At 37.3% G+C, this 20,661-nt stretch overlaps 1 protein-coding gene across 1 annotated transcript; it reads right to left on the bottom strand.

Moving 5' to 3' along the window:
* Nucleotides 1–12,826: 12,826 nt before the first annotated feature.
* Nucleotides 12,827–14,725, bottom strand: LOC130702870 (uncharacterized). The gene is made up of 6 exons (XM_057524484.1): nucleotides 14,493–14,725; nucleotides 13,819–14,439; nucleotides 13,543–13,701; nucleotides 13,260–13,483; nucleotides 13,009–13,183; nucleotides 12,827–12,921 (listed from the first exon to the last, which is right to left on the bottom strand). Exons 1-6 carry the CDS (start codon nucleotides 14,653–14,655, stop codon nucleotides 12,896–12,898), a joined length of 1,368 nt encoding a protein of 455 aa, XP_057380467.1. The 5' UTR covers nucleotides 14,656–14,725; the 3' UTR covers nucleotides 12,827–12,895.
* Between the last annotated feature and the right edge of the window lie 5,936 nt (nucleotides 14,726–20,661).

The following is a 20,661-nucleotide window of genomic DNA, read 5'->3' on the forward strand; positions in this document are numbered from 1 at the left end:
TATAAGTTTTCCCTACATGGCTGTTGTTGTTTTACGTTGTTGTTTTACATCATTCTATGTTTACTGCCGGATGGCAGTTTCCTAGCATTTTGCAAAATATATAATTAGTTTTAACTGCCATCTGGGTAACCAGTAACGGATCTGTGCCAACCAGTAATTTATAAAAGAAAATTCCCGCCATCCCATGCCCTTGGAAAACAGTGTCCGGAATTAGCGCTTTCGCTTAAAGCACAATCAAATGGGGCTATGACAGGAACAACAAAACAGTTTTTTTTATTTTCACGTAAAACCAATGGCTTATTAATAAATTTCTGTTACGACAAGTAAGAAGAACATGAAGAGCGTGAAAAATCAACTGGAATTTCTGATAAAACTACAAATAAACTTGTGTCCCAATAAGGGACAACAGTTTCCGAAAACTTTTTCGTTTAGTAACTGATAAAATGAAAGAAAAATACGAAATTACCTTTAAAAACAAAAAAAGTTTAATAGATTTGAAGTTACGAAAAAAAGTGAAGGGACGTAAGTAAATTTAAAGAAAAACTACGTGGATGAACCCAGACCAGATAAGTCTCTAATTTTAGCGTTATTTTTATGAAAATGATGCAAAAAAAACGGATAAATATCATACATTAATCGATTTATTTTTAAATTCTGCGTCGATTAAAGTAAAAATATTTTTAAAAAGTTTTGTTTGTTTTTTTCAAAAATATCTGTGTCCTAAATTAGCGTCGGCTGTCCCAAATTAGCAGGAATGGTTTTTTTCTGATTTTTTACATTGGAATAAAACTAGCATTTAATGGGACAGACTTGTACCTAATCTGTAGGATTTAACTTGCTCTACTGTTTCATATAATTAGTTAAGGGGTTTGTCCAATTTTACCTTAGATATTTCCTGTGCCGTCTAGGTGTAAGCTAACAAATAGTATGGGAGACCGGACCCATCTTGGACACCGTACCAAGTTGTACAGTGCCGCGAAAAATTTAAGTTATCATAATAAAAATATAATATTTACACATTTTGTTTGGAATAGGTTTTTTTTAAGTATAAAAGTTTGAGTCTCGTTTCTTAATTATTTATTGAATTATTTTATAAACAAAAAACGAGAAAAAGTCTGTATATTGTTTGGTTCCTTTTCGGTGATTTTTTCCTACGTTATCTTACAACTATACGTTTATAAATAATGGCAGTAAGTAGAGCAGAAATTATTAATATTTTAAAGTCAAAATAGTTTTAATTATTTAACTTTAAACACATCAGTTTTCCTGCGAAAGCTGTTTTTTGGGGCCACGTTATACAGACAGCACGGGTGATACTGGACACGAAATGGGCGTGCAAGGGAGGAGTCAAGTCAAAGCGTGAAAGTTTGAAATGTTTCAATTTAAGGAACATATGTAAAAATGAATTATTTTGTTCAATTGTCAGTTGATTTTGCTTTAATAATATTTTATTAAATGAACTCCATTAGATTTAAAATAATTCATGTTCCTCAGCAATTAAAATAAAAATAGGATAAGAGATAAAACATTTGTGAACCATTTAAATAATGAGTAAACGCCATCGGTTTTTTTTAAAGGGAAACGGATATAAGCCGCCGCTCTTACGTAACACATTGCCTACCGGATTGGAGGCTCATCGTTCCCCCTGGAACAAGGTAAATGAAATAGGACTATTTCTAAGGAGAAAAAGTTTTTAAAAGTCAGTCCTATTTCTCCCAGTCCCTATTTCTCCGGTAGAAATAGGACTGGAAATTTTCAGTCCTATTTCTCCAGTCCTATTTCACCGGCTACCTAATTTTGTTTTCATGGTATAAAAGTTTTTTGTTCTTCCATTAATTTTTTTCTTTTGTAGGTCTTAGAAAATGCCATACGTTGTTAGAAATTTTATCGCGTACAACTACAACTCGAAAGAAGAGTCCCCTATCCCAATAAGCACCTTACTGTTCAAGAACAAAAATAAGATGATTGCATTTTTTTCATTTACAAGAACTTAAATTTTACTTCGTTTATTCCTTAGTTAATACTGACTGAAAAATATTGATTGTTAACCATTTAAAATGAAATACAAGCTCATTCAATAAACAAAACTATCATTTAATGACATATCCAATTCAACAATGTGGTCATCGTTGAGGTTAAGAGGATGGTCAGGGACAACTGTGGGGAAGGAACTTCGGAGCTCCTGAACCAATTCCTCAAGTAGCTCATGGCTGGATAATGGAAAAAGGGGTAATTGTTAATTTTTGTTGATTATTTTACTTTGAACAGTTTTTTTATTCGTTTTTGTAATATTTTAGTACTTTCCTGCACATGTGGTGTAACCCTTCACAATCGTTATCGGTTCGCAGGAGTAGATTGAAACACGACCACTTCTCTGGAGTCTAAAACCGACTTCGAATCCCGTTCTTATCCATGTATTCCAGGAGTCTTTCCAATTCCGGCGTTGCTGAATTCCGTAAAGCATCAAATAAGGAAGGGGTCTTCTCAGCTAAAAAGTAAAATAACAGTAAAACAAATATTCAGCACATTGATTTAATACAAAATAATTGTTACCTGGAAGATAGGCAAGACGGAGCAAACGAAATACGAGATCTCGAATAGGATTGGGCCCCTTTTTGTTTTACGCTGACTATAGCTTTATAACGCGAAGCTTCTTAACGATGGCTTGGCACCAATGGAAGTTGCATCCTTGATGAATGCAATTTCCATAAAGCTTCCGGACGGCGACAAAAATGGCCGTTTCGAAGTCGGTAACGATTCGCTGAACTTTTGGGAGCGGGAAGAAGTCCTGAAGTCAAGGTACACGTAACTAATGAATTGTCTTAAACAGGTAATAAATAAACTTCAAATGTACAATACCTTAATCTTCTCAAAAACTGTAATATAATCAACTGCCGTTTCTTATGAAGCCGTTTATGGAGGAAAGCTAGGTTTAACAAATATTAGTGCGAACACAAAAGAGAAAGCCCATAATATAAGTTTTACCTGTTTGATAGGATCCTGGATGAAGTGAAAGGTAGCGTCTATGAACCACGTCTTATCAATCCTCCAATTGTCTTTTCATGACAGAGGTAAAAAATAGCAGGTGGCGTGTTCTCTGGTTTCCAGTTCCAGCATAGACCGCTCCTTGACAGAAATCGGGAGGGATAATGCCTCTTGTACGTAAAAAAATGGATCATCGTTTCTAGGGTTACGCTGCAAACATTTCGATCGTTGGTATCTGGATGAAAAAAAACTATTAAGGTAAGTTATTTCATTAATAATTCAGGAATTACCTTAAGCGTCGAGTAGCTTTATCGATGTCAGGCATTTTCCTCCCTGCAATTCCCGCTTTATTTTTTATTTCTTCAATTATGATTGGGCTCGGCGCTTTAAATTTTGTTTGTTTGTTTGTTTGTGACTTGACACACAAGACAGCAACAGTATTGTTTATTTTACCTTTTCAGGAACCAACACTTCTATTTTATACTCCTCATGTGGTTTGAAGGAGGAGCCATTGCGCCACATGTATTACCTGTCCACTGCATTGTCCCTTTGTTTCTCACCGCATAATATCTTATTCCCGGGGGAACTCTAAGCTCAGGTATTTCCTCAACCCGGCCATACCTTTGAAATTTAAACCTTAAACCACAAATGATCCCTTGTTTATATCCGCTTAATCATCCGCCTACAGATGATAGAAAGTTCATCTGTACTTGTACTGATTTCCGACTCATTCGTAACCACCCACACGGCACAACTGGCTCCTAAGTACCTTCGCAGAACATCCTGCTATCCTCCCCAGTCTTCCCCATAACCATCCTCGATTCCTCTTAGAACCTTCTTTTTGGTTACCTGGCAGCTGCCTGACAGGCTCTTCAGTTCCTCTTGTATCATCCTCAGGTAGTAACAATAACCTACCATGGTATTAGCATATAGAATAGAACCAATACAGAACCAATTATAGAACCAAGCATTTAAACGTAATTAAAATAAAAAATGTATATTAAAGGACAATAGAACATTTGACATGGTTTATTCACATTCAAAACCTTGATCTTTTATTGGAATTGGCGATAAAATATGACTGACTTTCAAAATATTTTAGGTCAGACCTATTTTACCAAGGCATTAGTCCTATTTCTATTTGGAGAACTATTTTCAAAAACTGTTCCAATTAGAACGATGAGCCTCGTCGTAAAAAACATCGGCCTATATGCATTTTCCTTTTTAAAATACCGATGGTGTTTACTCATTATTTAAATGGTTCACAAAACCTTTTTTTCTTATGCTATTTTAATTGAAATTACAGGAGAACATGAACTATATTGTATTTAATAGTGTTCATTTAACAAAATACTATTAGAGCAAAATAAGAAGTATTTATTACTTATATATGCACTTTATAGTGGTCATAACAAACTTTTCAAATTGCATAAATTTTTTACTATTTTATACTACTATCGTTACCTAATTCTAAATTTCTAATTTTTTATTCTAATTTGAAATGGTAAACCCCAAAATTTACATTATCTAACAATTCTACTTGACCTAAATGTTTTTGTGATACTTTAAAACTCACGAGTCTTACTTTCATGGAAGGATCTCCTAAAACACTCCTGAGCATATCACCAACAATTTCTGGAATTGAAAATATTGGTATGCTTCTCCACAATTTTCCAGCATCTTGTGGCCCTCCTCAGTACTTCACAACGGTATGATTGATGCGCTGGGGAGGCTACGAGCCTTTTAGGAGGTTCCCAGGAAGGAGATGTGCCGTAAAGAGGTGTGCCGTTTTGTGAATAATTTAAGTAATGAGTAAACACGATCGGTATTTTAAAAAGGAAAATGCATATAAGCCGACGATTTTTACGCAAGATATTGCCTAGTGGATTGGAGGCTCATCGTTCCAATTGGAACAATTTTTGTATATAGTCCTATCTCTAAGTAGAAATAGGACTAATGCCTTGGAAAAACAAGACTGACCTGAAATATTTTAAGTCAGTCCTATTTCATCGCCAATTCCAATAAAAGATCAAGCTTTTGAATGTGAATAAGCCATTTCAAATATTCTATATTCCTTTAATATTCATTTTTTATTTTAATTACATTTAAATGCTTGGTTCTATAATTGGTTCTGTATTGGTTCTATTCTATGTGCTAATACCATGGGAGGTTATTGGTACTAAAAAAATTTCTTACATCTTCAAATATTTTATTACTTTACTGTATTACAATAGGTAAAACAATACTAAGAGCAATAGGTGCAAAAGACAATGTGGAAGTACTTGCCAAACCAATTAAGAAACAGGATAAAATCAAAATCGCAAAAGAAAAAGACCCGTACGAAACGGTAAGCTTGAGTTTTTGGCGATGCCCAAATCCTAGCTTCATCCAGCTTCCCCGTCGCTAGCTTGCAGATTTCAAGCTAGGGATACGTTTAGGTTAGCTTCAGTTTTGGGGGGTGACGTCAGCGCCTTAAAATTAAACTTGCGCAAGCTATGAATTCAATAGCTTGCCCTTTAGTTTACGAAAATTAAGCTATTGAAGTAAGTGTAAGCTATAAAAATGGGAGTTAGGAAAATATATATTATTTAGCATAAGAAATGCTTATAAAACAACCATTAGTGATAGGACTTTAATCGCAAATAATTCATTTAAAAAAAAAATATATACTTAAGTTTGAAAATAAAAAAGATTTAGTAATTGGCCTAAATACTTTTGAGGGAACAAAAGTTTAACTTAATTTCGACTTTATCTTTATGTTTTTAAAATTCTGTTTGTGATGTGTTGTCGAAAAAACTTATTATAAGTATAATTCAAGATTTCTATTGTATTCTTCAAGAATGGTAATTATAATATGAATAGATTGGTCAAGTGGATAGAACATCCGGCTGTCGTGCGGGAGACACGAGTTCGATCCCAGCCAAGGACTTTTCTTTTTCGCTTTGCCTAACCTAGCCTCGCTCGGCTAGTCTAAGCTAAGCTAGCGACGCGCGGGCTAGGTTAGCTTGAATTTCCAAGCTTAAATCTTAAAAAATTTAAGCTTGGAGTCGTTAGCTTGGGGGGGGGGGGGGGGGGGTTTGGTGCGGTCGCAATCTAAGCTAACTCAAGGTTTGGGTAAGCTTAACGTTTTGTACGGGGAGGTGCGTTGAACGCATCGAAGAACAGGAATAGAGAAAGGAAGACCAACAGAAAAGGGATAAATCAACATTAAGAAAACGAAAAATGAAAAGAAAGCATAAACTGAATAAACTAGCGAAAAAAGGGCAAATTTGTCGTATGAATGGCCGAAATTGACTCATGGATGAGCTGACTCGTGTTCTATTATTTACAAGCCGTGTCATGATAGTTTTGTATAACAATACACTGGCATGCCCTCCATGATCGTTAAAAAAAAATCTTGGATTCATTTTAAAAGATTATGTGACTTCGGTAATCACTGACGCACAAAAAAAAGACCTTTCCTGGCCGAAAAAAATTAAAATGGATTTGTCATTATTAGTAGCTTTGTGAAGTTATTTGTTCCTCTTCCGCTTTAACAGAAGCCACGTTATTGAAATTTTACTCATAGACGAAAATACACAAGTTGGATGTTTCAGTTTTGCTTAATCCACTTAATGCTTTGGTGATAAGCGCTCCTACCCTATATAAAAGACAGCTTTCACCGCCTTGCATTGTTATAGAAGTAGGGGTTGATTTTAATATAATTATTGGTATCTTTGTAACTGTGAAAAGAATTGAAAATGTGATGAAGAAATAAATGGTATTTGAATCAAGAGTGAATTATAGTAGTCCTTTGTTTTGTCCTTGCTTCAGACAATATCTAGTTAAGGATTATAATATTGTTCCTATAAACATTAGTATCAAATGTTAATAATAATAAACTAGTCTTCATGTTAACATATGCGTTCCCAGCACCCACCAAAAGCCCCGCGGAACTCATTATTTTCGTTCTTACCATGTAGGTCCTTATCTATGGTTTTGTAGCAAATAGTTTTTTTAATTATAAAATGCACGTATCTTAAATTATCTATATATAATTTTTTTCTTATTAATCAGTGTGTATAAAGGAGTACTTCAGCGAAAGCGACCTCCGCCCCCCCCCTCCCGGAACTCCCATGGAATAAGGACATCAGCCAGAGGGGACGGCGATATTAGGACTGGAAACACCACTAACAAAATGTCAAGGCCAAAAACCAAACACTGTTTTAAAAAATATTACTTTTATACATGAGCTGTATAAAGCAATAGATAAGGCATGTAATCGTGCAAAAAAAATTACAAATATGAATTCAAACAAAAAAGTTATGATGGAATGATTACACGAGCAATTGATAACGCTGTTTGGAGTGTGGAAAACTACATAAGCCGTCCGGTTCTTCTCTCCACCAGCGGATAATTAGGTTATTTAAGAAGGAGAAATAGAAATTAAATTACCAATGAGAAATAGAACCCTTATGATGGAGAAATGGGACCCTCCAAAAAATGTTTGATAATTGTGTGCTATTTCTCCGGGTCCTATTTCTCCGGCGATCGGACCCTTAGATTGAGAAATAGACCCTACAAAAATGTTTGAACTTTGGTTACTATTTCTCCATGTCCTATTTTGAGGTCCTAAATCTCCAGGTCCTGTTTCTCCGGCAATCCCGAGCAGTTGCTCCAAATTATTCCAACATATAACGATTTTGCTGTTGTCTACAGTGATTTTCTTCTTATGGAACCAATGGCAGCTGATGGAATGGGTGAGACGCTATTTATGAACAACTTTACAAGTACGCTATTGAAGTTTCGTTAGTTCCTTGGCAACAAAGTGGATATAACGAACGACGAAAGAGGCAATTTTTCTCTAATTCTTGAAATTAAGAAGCTTTGTTCTACAAGAAAAGGTGTTTGTAAGGCTCCTGAACTGTTCATCGCAAGTAACGTATGCCCCTTTCCATTTATATTATCGAACTTTAACTCGCAATTTCGTATGTATGTATGTATGTAACTGCAGATTGGACACAATTATGACCCTCAGTATCAAGAAATTTGTGTTACCCGCTGTTGAAGATACTCTTTCATAGTGCTGAATAACTAGCGCGGATTTTTAAGCTATTTTCTCTTCGTTTATTTATCTCAAGCTCGTGTGATGTTATCGTTCCGCGTTCTTTTTTTGTTTTCCTGTTAATGGCTAAGTTTTTCACCAAAGTTTATTACCCAGGAATTGTTTCATGTTTTGCATTTGCTACATCGCATTTCGGCATTTGTTTTTTTAACCAAGACTTTTTTTTGTAACCCATCTGATTGTAAAAACATTTCTGATTAGTAGAACAATAAAAATTTGAAAAGAGTATATTATTTTATTATTTTACCAATAAATAATTTCAGTAGTGAGCAAGAATTTTAAGTATCCACCCGAAAATTAAGTAGCCTAGTGGCCTACTGAATCATTCAGTAGGCAGGGAGGTATAGTTAGAAATTAAGTATGCTATTTCAATTAAGTATGGTAAAAAGATCTAGTACGCTGGCCTTTTTTAAGTATTAAAAACTAAGTATTCAGTCGCCGCTGTGTGAGTAGCCCACCGTCGCAAAGGATGGAGACAGGGCCAAAAGAGATGATCTAAAATGTGGTTGTGGATTCTCAACTGGAGTCAAGCAAAGGTATCCCTAGGTTCGGGAGGCCGTGGGAAGACCCGCTATATTTGATATTTAATTGTTGTAACTTGTGTAGGCCGCTAAGGGCGCTGTAACACAGAGCCTTCTTGGTTGCCGAAGGACGACCCTGCGAATTTTTCCATTGGTTACGAGCAGACGTCTTTTGTGTAAGTGTCAAGTTCAATAAAGTACTGGTGAATTCAACCTGCGTTGGATTCCCTAACAAAGTGTAAATCAGGTACAAAATAACAAGCTTAGCGTTAACTAATCTTCACCAATAGGCAATTTGTTACATGGCCCATGGAAACCATTGAATTTGATGAAATCGTCTACTTCGAGAAATTAAGCTGCTTCGTTATAAAAGTTCCACACGTGTTGGTCAAGTAACACTTGTTAAGGGAACTTTCTGGCCTATACCTTAAACTAGTGTAAGGGCTTAAGCTTTTCTGTTTCCATTATTAACAATCACTTTCATTTTTCCACAGCCTTTTTTCAACGAATACCTACCTTAGTCATGAATAGGCAATACGGGCCACTCACTTGCGCAGATACGCAGAGGATGAACGTAAACTAAATTAGGATTTACAGTTAGAACGCTGCTAACCTTTCTCATCAGTACCTGATGAGTAAACTTCAATGACTACAGTGTTTGCACACCCATGTTTTCTTAATAAAGATGCTGATTCACTAAGTTTCCCACACGGCACAACTGGCTCCTAGGTACCTCCGCAGAAACAAATTCCGAGTTCTTTGTATAAACTGTTCAAGTGTATAACAAGTTAACATGACTGAAATTAACACGGAAGCTTTATTTTATTAACTTGTATTGACTTTTAGTAATAGCAATGTTTCAAAAATATTATCTGCCAGACGATTACGACGTGCGGTCAGCACAAGTGGACCTGCACTAAAGAGCCTCTTGACTGAAGCACTTGACGGTAGGGCTGTGTTGTATTCGAAGAACATTTTTTTTTACTCTTGGATATTGGTCAAGCATAGTCAAATTTCATCAATCATTATCAATGAAAAACAGCTCAAGTTCGTCTAGGGTGGCGGTGTTTTTTGAAGCGAAATGCAAAGGGTCTCGACTAGACGATGACACTTCATTTTTTCTTTCGTTTTCTTGAACCAATGCAATTGTGTTAGCTATTAGCATCCTGTTAAATCTCACCTCCATTTCATCTGCTATCCAGTTTAGCTTAAATTTCGGATGAACGCATGTTGCAACCACGAATTTTTCATCTGTGAAGTAAGCGCCAAACCTATTTCTTCAAAAAAATTATGTTACGTTAACAACTTTTAATTTTTATGAATTTGTAGGTGACCTATTCTCGATATGGGTGAGCATTCCGCGGCAGATGAAAGACCCAAATCCGCTTGGTTGAATTTTAGGGCTTGAAATCACCTGAAGTTCCTCCTTTATTTTTAAAATTCAGGGCAGAACGCAACCAAGGAAGTTGTCTTTCTCCCCTTGTAATACGTCAAGGTAAATTGCAATTGGTTGCATGACGGTAAGAAATTCCTGTAGTATTCAAATTCCAGGACCTCCAATTGCAGGTTAGACATTGTCTCGTCTAATTTAGGTTGATCCTTGGAGAGTATATCCTTTACAGCGTCGAACGTGGAGTTCCATCTCGTTTCGCCAGGTGTTTTCAACTGACAGCCTAGAAATGTTTAAAAACAAAAATGAAAAAATTCAGCTAACAACCACTTCAAACAAAATTGTAGTTACCAAAGATGGAATGCACCTTATCTGTTGCTAGGGGGCCTCGGATGTATCTGTTCCAAAGTTTAGTTAATTTTCCCATTGCACGATCGTAATGCTCTTTAAACATCTGATTTGATGACAGACTCTTCTGAAAATCAGCCGATGCCAGTGTAGCCAAGAGATGGGAGGCACAGCGGATGTGTTCTGGTAGGTTATTGGAACTGTAAACGGTAATTTTTCCGCTTTCGTCCACGTCTTCAATTATGAGAGCGTCCAGCATATCGCCAACTGATACGATGCCGTTATTTTCAATTTCTGCGATTTCAAATTCAATGTCAACAAATTCAACATCTTCATCTTCCCAATCGCAATGCGAATCTCCTTCGCCAATGTTGTCGGCAACCTCAACATCTGCTTTTGTTTCATTGTACATTTCCATAGCCTTTTTGGCCAATGTTGCTTGCAAACGTTTTTTTTGTGCTGCTTCTTTTTTTTCATCTTGCATACTTCTTATTGCTGTGCATACATTCGCTCTGCTATCAGTGACGATAACTTTTACTTTGTTCACTATTTTATAGTTCTTCATTACCTCTTGAATCATTTTAGCAATGGCATCAAATGTTTGTCACCCTGAAAATGAACAAGTGGCAAAAAATTGATTGATTTATTAAATTAAGTACTGTTATAGTAAAATGAGATCCTCACCTTTGAATCTCTTACATGCCAGCGCAGCTGATCTCCGCTGTAGAGGTGTAGTTGATTTGTCGATCCAATGGCAAGTTATTCCCATGAAACTGCGTTTAAGAGTACTCCACATGTCAACTGCTAGACAAACGTACTTCACTGAAGCTATGGTGTTCAGCAATTCACTACTGTTGGATTCCCGCTCACTCTCGATGAGTTTTCTTAACTTCTTCACACACATGACATCGGCACGGGGATTCAAACCTTTACCATTGCTTGAAATGAGATTGACTCCACGGTTTACAGTGGCCTGGCCTCGTTTATGATGTAATCCAAAATAAGCTTGTCAACAACTTTCTGTTCCTTTCGAGAAATCGGTTGAACTGCAGGGAAATTCAATTTTGCTTGTTGAAGTTTCAAGCGTTTTTCCCTGATAGCTTCATTGCTAGACGTTGGTTTAGATGCTCTTCACCTTACTTCTTGGGCTTGTTTTAACTTCGTTATATAATCTTCGTATAAAGCTGGATGTGTCTGTAAAGAAATATTGGGAAATGTTTCTTAAAATGTTGCGAAGATCAAACATTTAAGTAAAAAAAATTAAGTAGAACTCACCTTCAGGTGCCTTTGCCAATTACTTGTTGAGAATGGACGGCCGGAATACTTTTTCCTGCATTGTATACATATTCCCTGGATATTTTCGTCTTCTCTGATTTCCCACCTTTTCTTTTTCTTAAGAATTTCTGCAAATTCAAAGTACGTCAGAACAAGCTGCTCATACCACGGACTTCTCTGCTTCTTGGGCTTGAAACTGCCTGCCAAGTTCTCTTGGAAAGCAATAGCAGTTTCCCCTTCTTGTTCTTCAATTAATAAATCACAATCATTGGGCTCATCCTCTGAATGAAGATTATAGCTCTCTTCTGTAACTTCAGTAAAAAATTAACAATGATGAATGACTGTACATAAATAAGAAAGCAAACAAACAAAACACTTCACCTGAAATTTAGTAAATGATATTTCAAATTATACGTGTTTCACTATTTTAGTTTCTGAATATCTTCTGAAGTCGAGTGGCAGAAAAACTCTTGAGGACTAGCAGTGATGACTGAACCTACATATGTAAGCATAAGTAGGTCATTTTTGAGATGATATATATAAATGTTTACATATTTAGCATTCATCTGATACAATAAGGAGTATATTATATGATTTACGAGTTACCTTGGTTTATGATTTGTAATTGCCATTGCCAATATTTAATCTACCATAGTGCCGTTGCATTCAAGGGAATAATAGTATTTCAGATCTTCCGTGAGCATAAACGCACTGCCTTACTGTTAACCGAGTAGTAATTTTCCACGTTGTTCAGAGAACCACAGTACGAAAGTAACGCTAACGCGTATGAAAAAAATTTGTCTGCTATATAATAGGGTAAACACTAAACAGACAGCTTTGTGACGTAGCAGAGTAGCACACATTTATGATTTAATGTTTCCATGTTCGCAAAAATGACTAACAAAAATAATTTATTTGAATCAATTTTGTTCAAAAGCCATAAGATCAAAATGAAAAATAAAAGTAAATTTTGGGGAAAATAAAAAGTCGTGAAAATCAAGCAAAATTGATTGGAATCGCTGATTCGAATCAAAATTTGATTGGAATCAAAATTGATTCGGGTGATCACTGTCCTCAGATAGTACCAATAACCTCCCATGGTATTAGCATATAGAAGAGAGCCATTCATTTAAACGTGATTAAAATAAAAAATCAATATAAAAGGACAATAGAATATTTGAAATGATTTATTCAAATTCAAAAGCTTGATCTTTTATAGAAATTTTGCCGGCAATGACGAAGCCATTCAGTTACTTGAAACTTTATCTTCATTCAGGTTTCTTCATCACCGGAAAGGTCTTTGTTTGCGAGAACGTCACCACAAAAAGCAACAATTAATTTCCTTATAGAGTAAGAACTTAATAAATGAATATACAACCACCTACCACAAATTGCAGCGTAAATATTTGTCAAATTAGAAAATTTTTCTTTCTCGAACTCCTTTGTGGGTTTTCCCGTCCAAGTATATTGCATTCCAATTTCGTAAGTAAACAGCTTTTCCATTATGGAATATACTGTTTTTTGGAGGTTCACCCCATCCATTCGGAGCAAAATTAGAACCTGAATAGAAGCACAAATGTTTTAGGTGAACTGTGGAGGGAATTTTAAAAGAAGAATTATGATTTTGTTCCATTACCATTTGCTGCCGAGTTTGTTGGTCGCTCAGGGTTTTTTCCATCTCCTCTATGGCACCGAAAGAGTCCATAGGCAAAGTAAATTGTTCCTCATTTTCTTCCATTCTTTGCATAGTGCATATGCAAGGTTTTGGCCTAGAAGCCAGCAGGTCGTCTATTTTTGCAGTCATTTCTCGAAAATGGATTTTCAAGAATTCAATATTTCTTTTCACGTAGTCCTGAAATACTGATATGTGAAAAACAAAAATTAAACGTTGCTTAACGTTTTTGTGCCTAAAAATTTACCTGTGTTTGCAATTTCATTAAGATTGCTCGATTGCCGCAGTGACTGGTGACCATTTGCTGCTCTCGTGGACGACAGTTCTGATGCACTGTGAGACGGGGTCTGATTTAGTTGCGATCGTTTTTTCCCGCTGCATGGCTCAGTACGAAATGCGTTCGCATCTGCTGAATCAATGATATTTGGTGTCGTTAGTTGATGGAGATTATTACCGGCAGAGGTACCAGATAGACTGCGCTGGTGTTGTAAAGTACAAACACCATTCTGATGGAATTGTTTACCTGAATTCATTCCAGAGGATGACCCAAGATGAGCGTGCTGATGCTGATAATGCTGACTCGTATGGCGTCGAATTTTATTTGGTTGTTGACAGGCTATCTCTCTTGAAGACGGACCGGGTTCAATAAACTGTTGTTCACTAGGATGAAATCCATGGCCACCATTTACATTCAATGGTTGATGGGATTTTGCAACAGAAGATGGGCCTGGCATGATATTTTGTTGTTGATAAGGCTCCCTAATACGGCCAATGCTTGGGTTCAATTGGAGACGTGAAATTTCCCTGGAAGATAAACTACGTAGCATATCCGATAGTTCGTCCGGCTCGCTTACATAATTGCCCTTTTGAATCGATTGCTGATGGGTATGGTTCAAACCCAATTGTTTTTCTGGTGCTTGAAGTGTCATGAGTTCTGGTTCACTGTCTGTTTCTCTCTGGTGGTAACTAGTTGTAGATTCGTTACTTGTCTCATGATGTTGTATTGTCCGTGGACCTATAGGTGAGGATTCTTCATCACACAGAGTATCATGGCCACCATCAGAAAAAGACCACAGTGCGGTATCTCGGCTCGTTTGCTGAGTGCGGCGAAACACCGGGCTACTAGCATTACCGTATTTTGGGCCTAGAAAATTTTTTTAAATAAAATAAGAAAATGATCTGAAAAACAACACTTACAAGTACTACACAATTCCTGTGAGGCTTGAGCTTCATTTGAGTTCTTCACGGATTTTGGTGGTCGTCCTCTACTTTGATGGCCACGGGTAGTTTTGATTATATTTGGTGGTAATGGAATTTTATTCCAACAAAGAGGTTTCGACTCGCTAAAGGAAGCATCCATGAAATCGCCCAATACTTTAGCAACCCGCTTTCTCGTTCCGATTCGTATAGGATGATCAGTATTTAAATGCTTCGCCCTGCCGCGATTGGTAGTCATTTTCAGTAAGTAGTACACTGTACATACATCAACACAAAAATAAATGAATAAGAAATTTGTTTTAAGCCGTATATGTCTACAAGTTTTCCATTGGGAAAACAGCAAATGCGTTAGTAGCAGTTATTGGCATCACATACATTTTAAGCATACAGTACCTGCCGAAAGTTTCCGGACAGCCGAGAGCGGCTTGTGGAAAAACCGGTTTTTCTTTAAACTCTTAAAAATATACTAATCATCGGACATAGATGATTCTGAAAATGAAATTTTTCCTTAAGATTAGTTTTATACATGATTTTTTTGTGAATTTTTCTTTCACGGGAAAGGCCTTTTAAAATAGCTGGCAAAAGTTTCCGGACAGTCGAGAGGGCCAGTAGTAAATGGGGCTACTTTGGCTCTCATGTACGCGATGATAAATGGGGCTACGAGGGCGTTTTGGGCTTAAAAAAAACATCATTTAAATTATAATCTAATATGGGATTTTGCATATCATGCCATATGCAGAATCACTCTAATTTTGAGTTAAAAACGGCAAATTTTTATTCCAAGGAAATTTGCGCTATCTTCCCATCCCGCATAGTTGCCGATTTTCCTACTTATCTACTTTTTAAATCGGAGCGGAAAATATTCAAGGTCGCTACGGCTGCAGCAGCAGCCGCTATAGGCTCTAAAAAATATTTTCCGCTCCGTTTTACTATGTAGAGGAATAGGAAAATCGGCAACTATGCGGGATGGGAAGATAGCGGAAATTTCCTTGGAATAAAAATAATGGAATAAAAGGTATGGATCAGACAAAATCATAATTCGTTATGATCATTGGTAAGTTTAAAATTCTATTAACAAACCTGTTTTCCTGGAGCAGTAAATGCGATGGTTAATCCTCTGAACTGGAATGCACACTGGTGGTCTGAACTGGAATGCACAGACGTATTCAGCACTACCAGCTTTCTTCATTCCCTAAACCTAATTCTATTTATCTCGAAAACATGTTTCTTATATAACAATATCTACGTGTTATTAGATGTTACAAATTGGATATTTACGAAGTTAAAATTTTAACGTGGCTTAAACTTGTATTTCATTTTGCTTCTTAAAATAATTTGTGTCAACTTATTCATTTGGCAACTCTCATAACGATGTAAACATTGCATTCGGCAGCCATTGCTAAACTAATGCTTAAGTAAAAACGTTGCGGTTTATGAAAACAAGGTAAGTTTTTGTTGTTTAGGATTACATTGCTCTAGACTGAAGCTATATATGTAGTTCAGCTCATATATATATAGGAATCTCGAATATATAGGAATAACGATATCCTTAGGTTATAATTTTTATACATTTATTTAGTGTGTGTTCCTTTTCTTAGTTATTGATGGTATTTGCCTTTTTAGGAACCAAGAAATTTGATGTTTCTTCAGAAAGTGCACACACAATGCATTTACTTTAAAAAATCATTGAGTATTTTAAAGAATCAAGCTAATCTTTTTTCTTTGTCTTTTGCATTACAGTTTTATTGATCGAAATTGATGGGAAGGAGGAATTGCTAAAAGGCGGGGCAAGAATATTGGCTGCTACGTCATTACTTGTAATTTAGACGTGTCGTCGGTGGACCCATCGGCTTGTCTTCTTCTGACTACTACACTGCTCCGGCGCCTTACTACACCACGACATATGTGCGCCTAGCTACTACACCACCAATGCTCCCGAGTACTACACCACTTTTTACTACACTATAAAGGCGCCCGAATATTACACCACGACATATGCAGCTCCGGCTTACTATACTAAGGCTCCTCAATACTACACCACAAAGGCCGTGGAATATCAAACTACTGCAGCCGCGGAGTATTACAAAAAGAATGCTGAGTACTATACAACCACTTACGCAGCTCCAGCTTACTACACTGATGCTTCTCAATACTGCACTAGGCACCCGAGTACTACACCCTACCGCATGCTATACCAAGCTATTCCACTGAAGTGCAACACTACACAACAACATATGCTACTCCCAGCTACTACACCGAGGCAATGAAGTACTACTCAAAAGCACCGGAGTACTACACTACCATTTACGCCGCTCCCAGTAACTACACTACCACTTACGCCGCTCCCAGTTACTACACAGAGGCTCCAGTGTTGAGAATAAACATGATAAGTATTAATTCTAATATGCAACCATTACCTTATTAGTTCCCAGAGCTCGGGAATATCTAATGCAACTATAGATTACATAGCCTAAAGAACTTTACCACTTGTAGCAACAATTAATATGCAGAATTGTGCAACAGAAGCTCTTGACAATTGACTCAAGCAGACGACATAAAAGACACCGAGGCTAAACAGCATCCCGTTGCTCATGCGCAATATTCGTAAAACATTATAGGAAGATAAGATAAGGGTTTGTCATATTTATTTAATATCAACACTCTCCCTCAAACCCTTATTGATCTAATCAGACAGCTTCCCTATACCGATCTTGCTTCTTATCTTACCGAAGGCTGGTGCTCCTAGTGGCTTTGTAAATATATCATCAAGAAGGATTTCAGTTCCTACAAATTTAACTTCTATGATATTGTTTGCTGCTTGTTCCTTAATTCAATGCCATCTTAGTTGAATATGTTTAGTTCTCTGATGAAATTTATCATTGTAAACCAGCCGGACAGCCGCTTGGTTGTCAGAGTGGCACCTTCTTTTGTTCCACCAGTGAAGTCTTGCAGTAGGTAACTCAGCCAGACAGCAGTTTTTGCGGCTTCACAAGTAGATGTATATTCTGCTTCAGTTATCGAGAGGACAGTACAAGGCTGCTTGCTGCTTGCCCAGGCTACTGGTCCACCATGGAAAAAGAAAATGGTACCAGACGTAGATTTACGGTCGTTGATATCTCCAGCAAAATCAGCATCCGAGTATCCAACAAGACCGGTTCTGTCTCCGCCGACCCAAATGCCATAGCCATTTGTTCCGTTGAAATATCCGGCTATGTTGACTACGGCTTGCCAGTGCTCAGCTTTAGGGTTTTGACAATACCTTGCAACTTGGCCAACAGCATATGCAAAATCTGGGCGTGTTTACAGAGCCAAATAGAGAAGAGCGCTAACTGGTTCCCGGTAGGGCTCAATTTTCTCTCCCTCGCTCTTCGACTTCAAGTGGGAGCTGAGACGCACGTTTGGGTCTGCGGGAACGGCTTTTGGCTTTACATTCTGCCATCCAAATCTTGCTATCTGTCAACTACAAGCGGTTGTGACATAAATATTTTCTTTTCTTCGGGCGATTACGCTTTATGTTGATGCCAATAAATCGCGTTGGGGGTAGTGAATGGATCTGAACTTCCTCCCCAAGGTGCGATCTAATATCAATTAGAACCTGTATTTTGTTAGTTCCAAAAATAGCATCGTCCACACGAATTGCACAAAAAGTGGTCTCATCCTTTGTCCTTCGAAAGTAAACGCACCCATCACCGGTACTGTTTTTCAATCCGAATTTAAGTAGAAAATAGTCGAGTTTCTTGAACCACAGTCGAGGTGCTTGCCTAAGGCCATAAAATGATTTGTTTAGCTTGCAATAAAAATTTCTTTTGCGGGAACTACAAAACCCTCTGGTTGTCTCATGTAGATATGTTTGTGTAGTTTAGCGTATAAGAATGCTGTCTGAATATCAAACTGGATCAACTCCAGATCCATTGATGCGATTTCGGCCAGTGTAGCTTTCACTGCCTCACCCTGTGTAACCGGGGCAAAAGTTTCGGCGTAATTGATGCCGTATCTTTGTCTTGATCCAATTGCAACAAGTCTGCCTTTGTACACTTCAGGTACTCCTTCATTCGCTGGTTTAAATTTATTCATTTTTTTTTTTTTCCAATCATTCTTCAGTTGATAACTGTGCATCCTTCCGGAAGAAGTACGAGTTCCCATGTCTGGTTTTCCATCAGTGAGTTATACTCCTTTCTGTATGCCTCCATCCATTTATCGGATTCTGGAGAGGCTTGGGCTTCTTGATAGCTTTGGGGTTCAAAAAGATTGCTTTCGTTTTGTTTCGATTCGTCACTGAAGTCATTGATCAGCAAATCTTCGTTAAATATGACGTCACGACTCGTGAAGAAATTTCTAGACACTGGTTCCCATTAGATCCAGCCCTTTGTTTCTTCGCCATAGCCTACTAACCAACATGACGCTGCCTTATAATCCAGTTTCTTCCTTAAACAGTCAGGGATATGCGCAGAGGCTCTACAACCTATCACCCGTAAAATTCTCGATGTTAGGTTTTCTTATGTAGGATAATTCGAATAGAGTCTTGGTAGATGAACCCGAGAGTGCGTGATTCAAGACATAGATAGAACAACGCAGAAATTCACCCCATCATTCCAATACTCGTTTGTTGCCTTTTAACAACAGATTTGAAGGATTGTTTCTGCTCATGTAGAGAGCGTTCCGCGTAGACTCCATGGCAGTGCAATTCAACCTCTCACTCACTCCGTTTTACTGTAGCGTATAGCGATTGTTGTTTGATGTCACGTCCCTCTCGGCAACTTTCCTTCTTCTTTTACTCCACACCTTGAACTGTTCTTATAATCTTTACCTTTTCTCCCGTAGTTGCTTCTAAAATGCTACAAATTTAACAAAGTGCTCGTCGGCTTCTGATTTGATCTTCATGGCGTAGACCTCAGTCCAACCAATGAAATCATATTTGAATAATACAATACAGGTCTCTTCACTCGGTGTTGAGAAGTTGACAAAACGACATCAGAGTGAATGATTTCACTCACTTCTTTGTCTCTGATACGGCCTGTCGGAAATGGAGATCTATGCATTTTTCCAAAAATGTATCCTTCACACAGATCGTGTTCCATGTTTTCCTTCTTGAGCGATAAACCCTCAACAGAGTTACTTGCTATCATCTTTAGAATCATTTTGTTGCTTAAATGGGCCAGTCTTTGATGCCAGAGTGTCAGTGAGGTTTGAGTGTTGGCAACAATAGCTGTAGATATTTCTTGGTTCATATGTTTGGCAAAAATCTTCATGTGGTATAGGGATTTGCCTAGCCTTTGACCCTCCAGAATCTCATCATGCTTCATTTTGAAGGAAACCTCGTTGTCGCTGAAATGCGCTGTATTTCGTATAATACTCTTTCCTCAGTTAAGCTCCTTTAGCTTAAGCCAAAGGAAGTTTCTGCTTGCAGATATCCACTTGATTTTCTTAATCAAACAGTGCCTCAAATTGCAGCTTACAGCCTTTCACATTATCTGTTTTAAAGAAAGCAATAACAGATTTTGTTATTTTCATCTTGTGTCACAATCAGCAAGATAACTTTGACATTCCAAATTAAAAAGGTCGCTGTAAATTCATTTTAGATATCACGTTGGGAATATTAATTTCTTAACATCCCAAAATTGACAGGGGTATACTCATCACCTTAGGCGTAGAATCCTGAAGAATGGCAACTCAATAAACGCTCTTCATTTAGTGAGCGCAATTCATAGAAGAAATTCTACGTTCACAAGTTCAATGAGACATGCTCATCACCTTGTAGGTGGAATCCATTAGCATAAGTTGATGAATTAGACAACTTCAATACAACCATCACCATGTTGGTGGCATTCGTTAAAATAACTTTGTGCAAACTTCTTTGTGATACTACAATCACCATACTGGTGGGATCCATCAAATCAACGTCACAAATTTCATTGTGGAATACTCGTCACCTGTTTAGTGGAATACACATCACCTGTTTGGTGGTAAACTCATCACCTGTTTGGTGGAACACACATCACCTGTTCGGTGGAATACTCTTCATAAAACAACTATTAAGCCAACTGCTTCTATAATGCCTGTAAAAACTTTAACGTATAGTTATATTATACTAATTACCTCTGATCGCCCAAGATCTTGTATTAGCCAAGATTTTTCATTTCATCCTATT

This window comes from Daphnia carinata, chromosome 5 (genome assembly GCF_022539665.2).
Source record: "Daphnia carinata strain CSIRO-1 chromosome 5, CSIRO_AGI_Dcar_HiC_V3, whole genome shotgun sequence".
In the NCBI taxonomy this organism is placed as follows: domain Eukaryota; kingdom Metazoa; phylum Arthropoda; class Branchiopoda; order Diplostraca; family Daphniidae; genus Daphnia; species Daphnia carinata.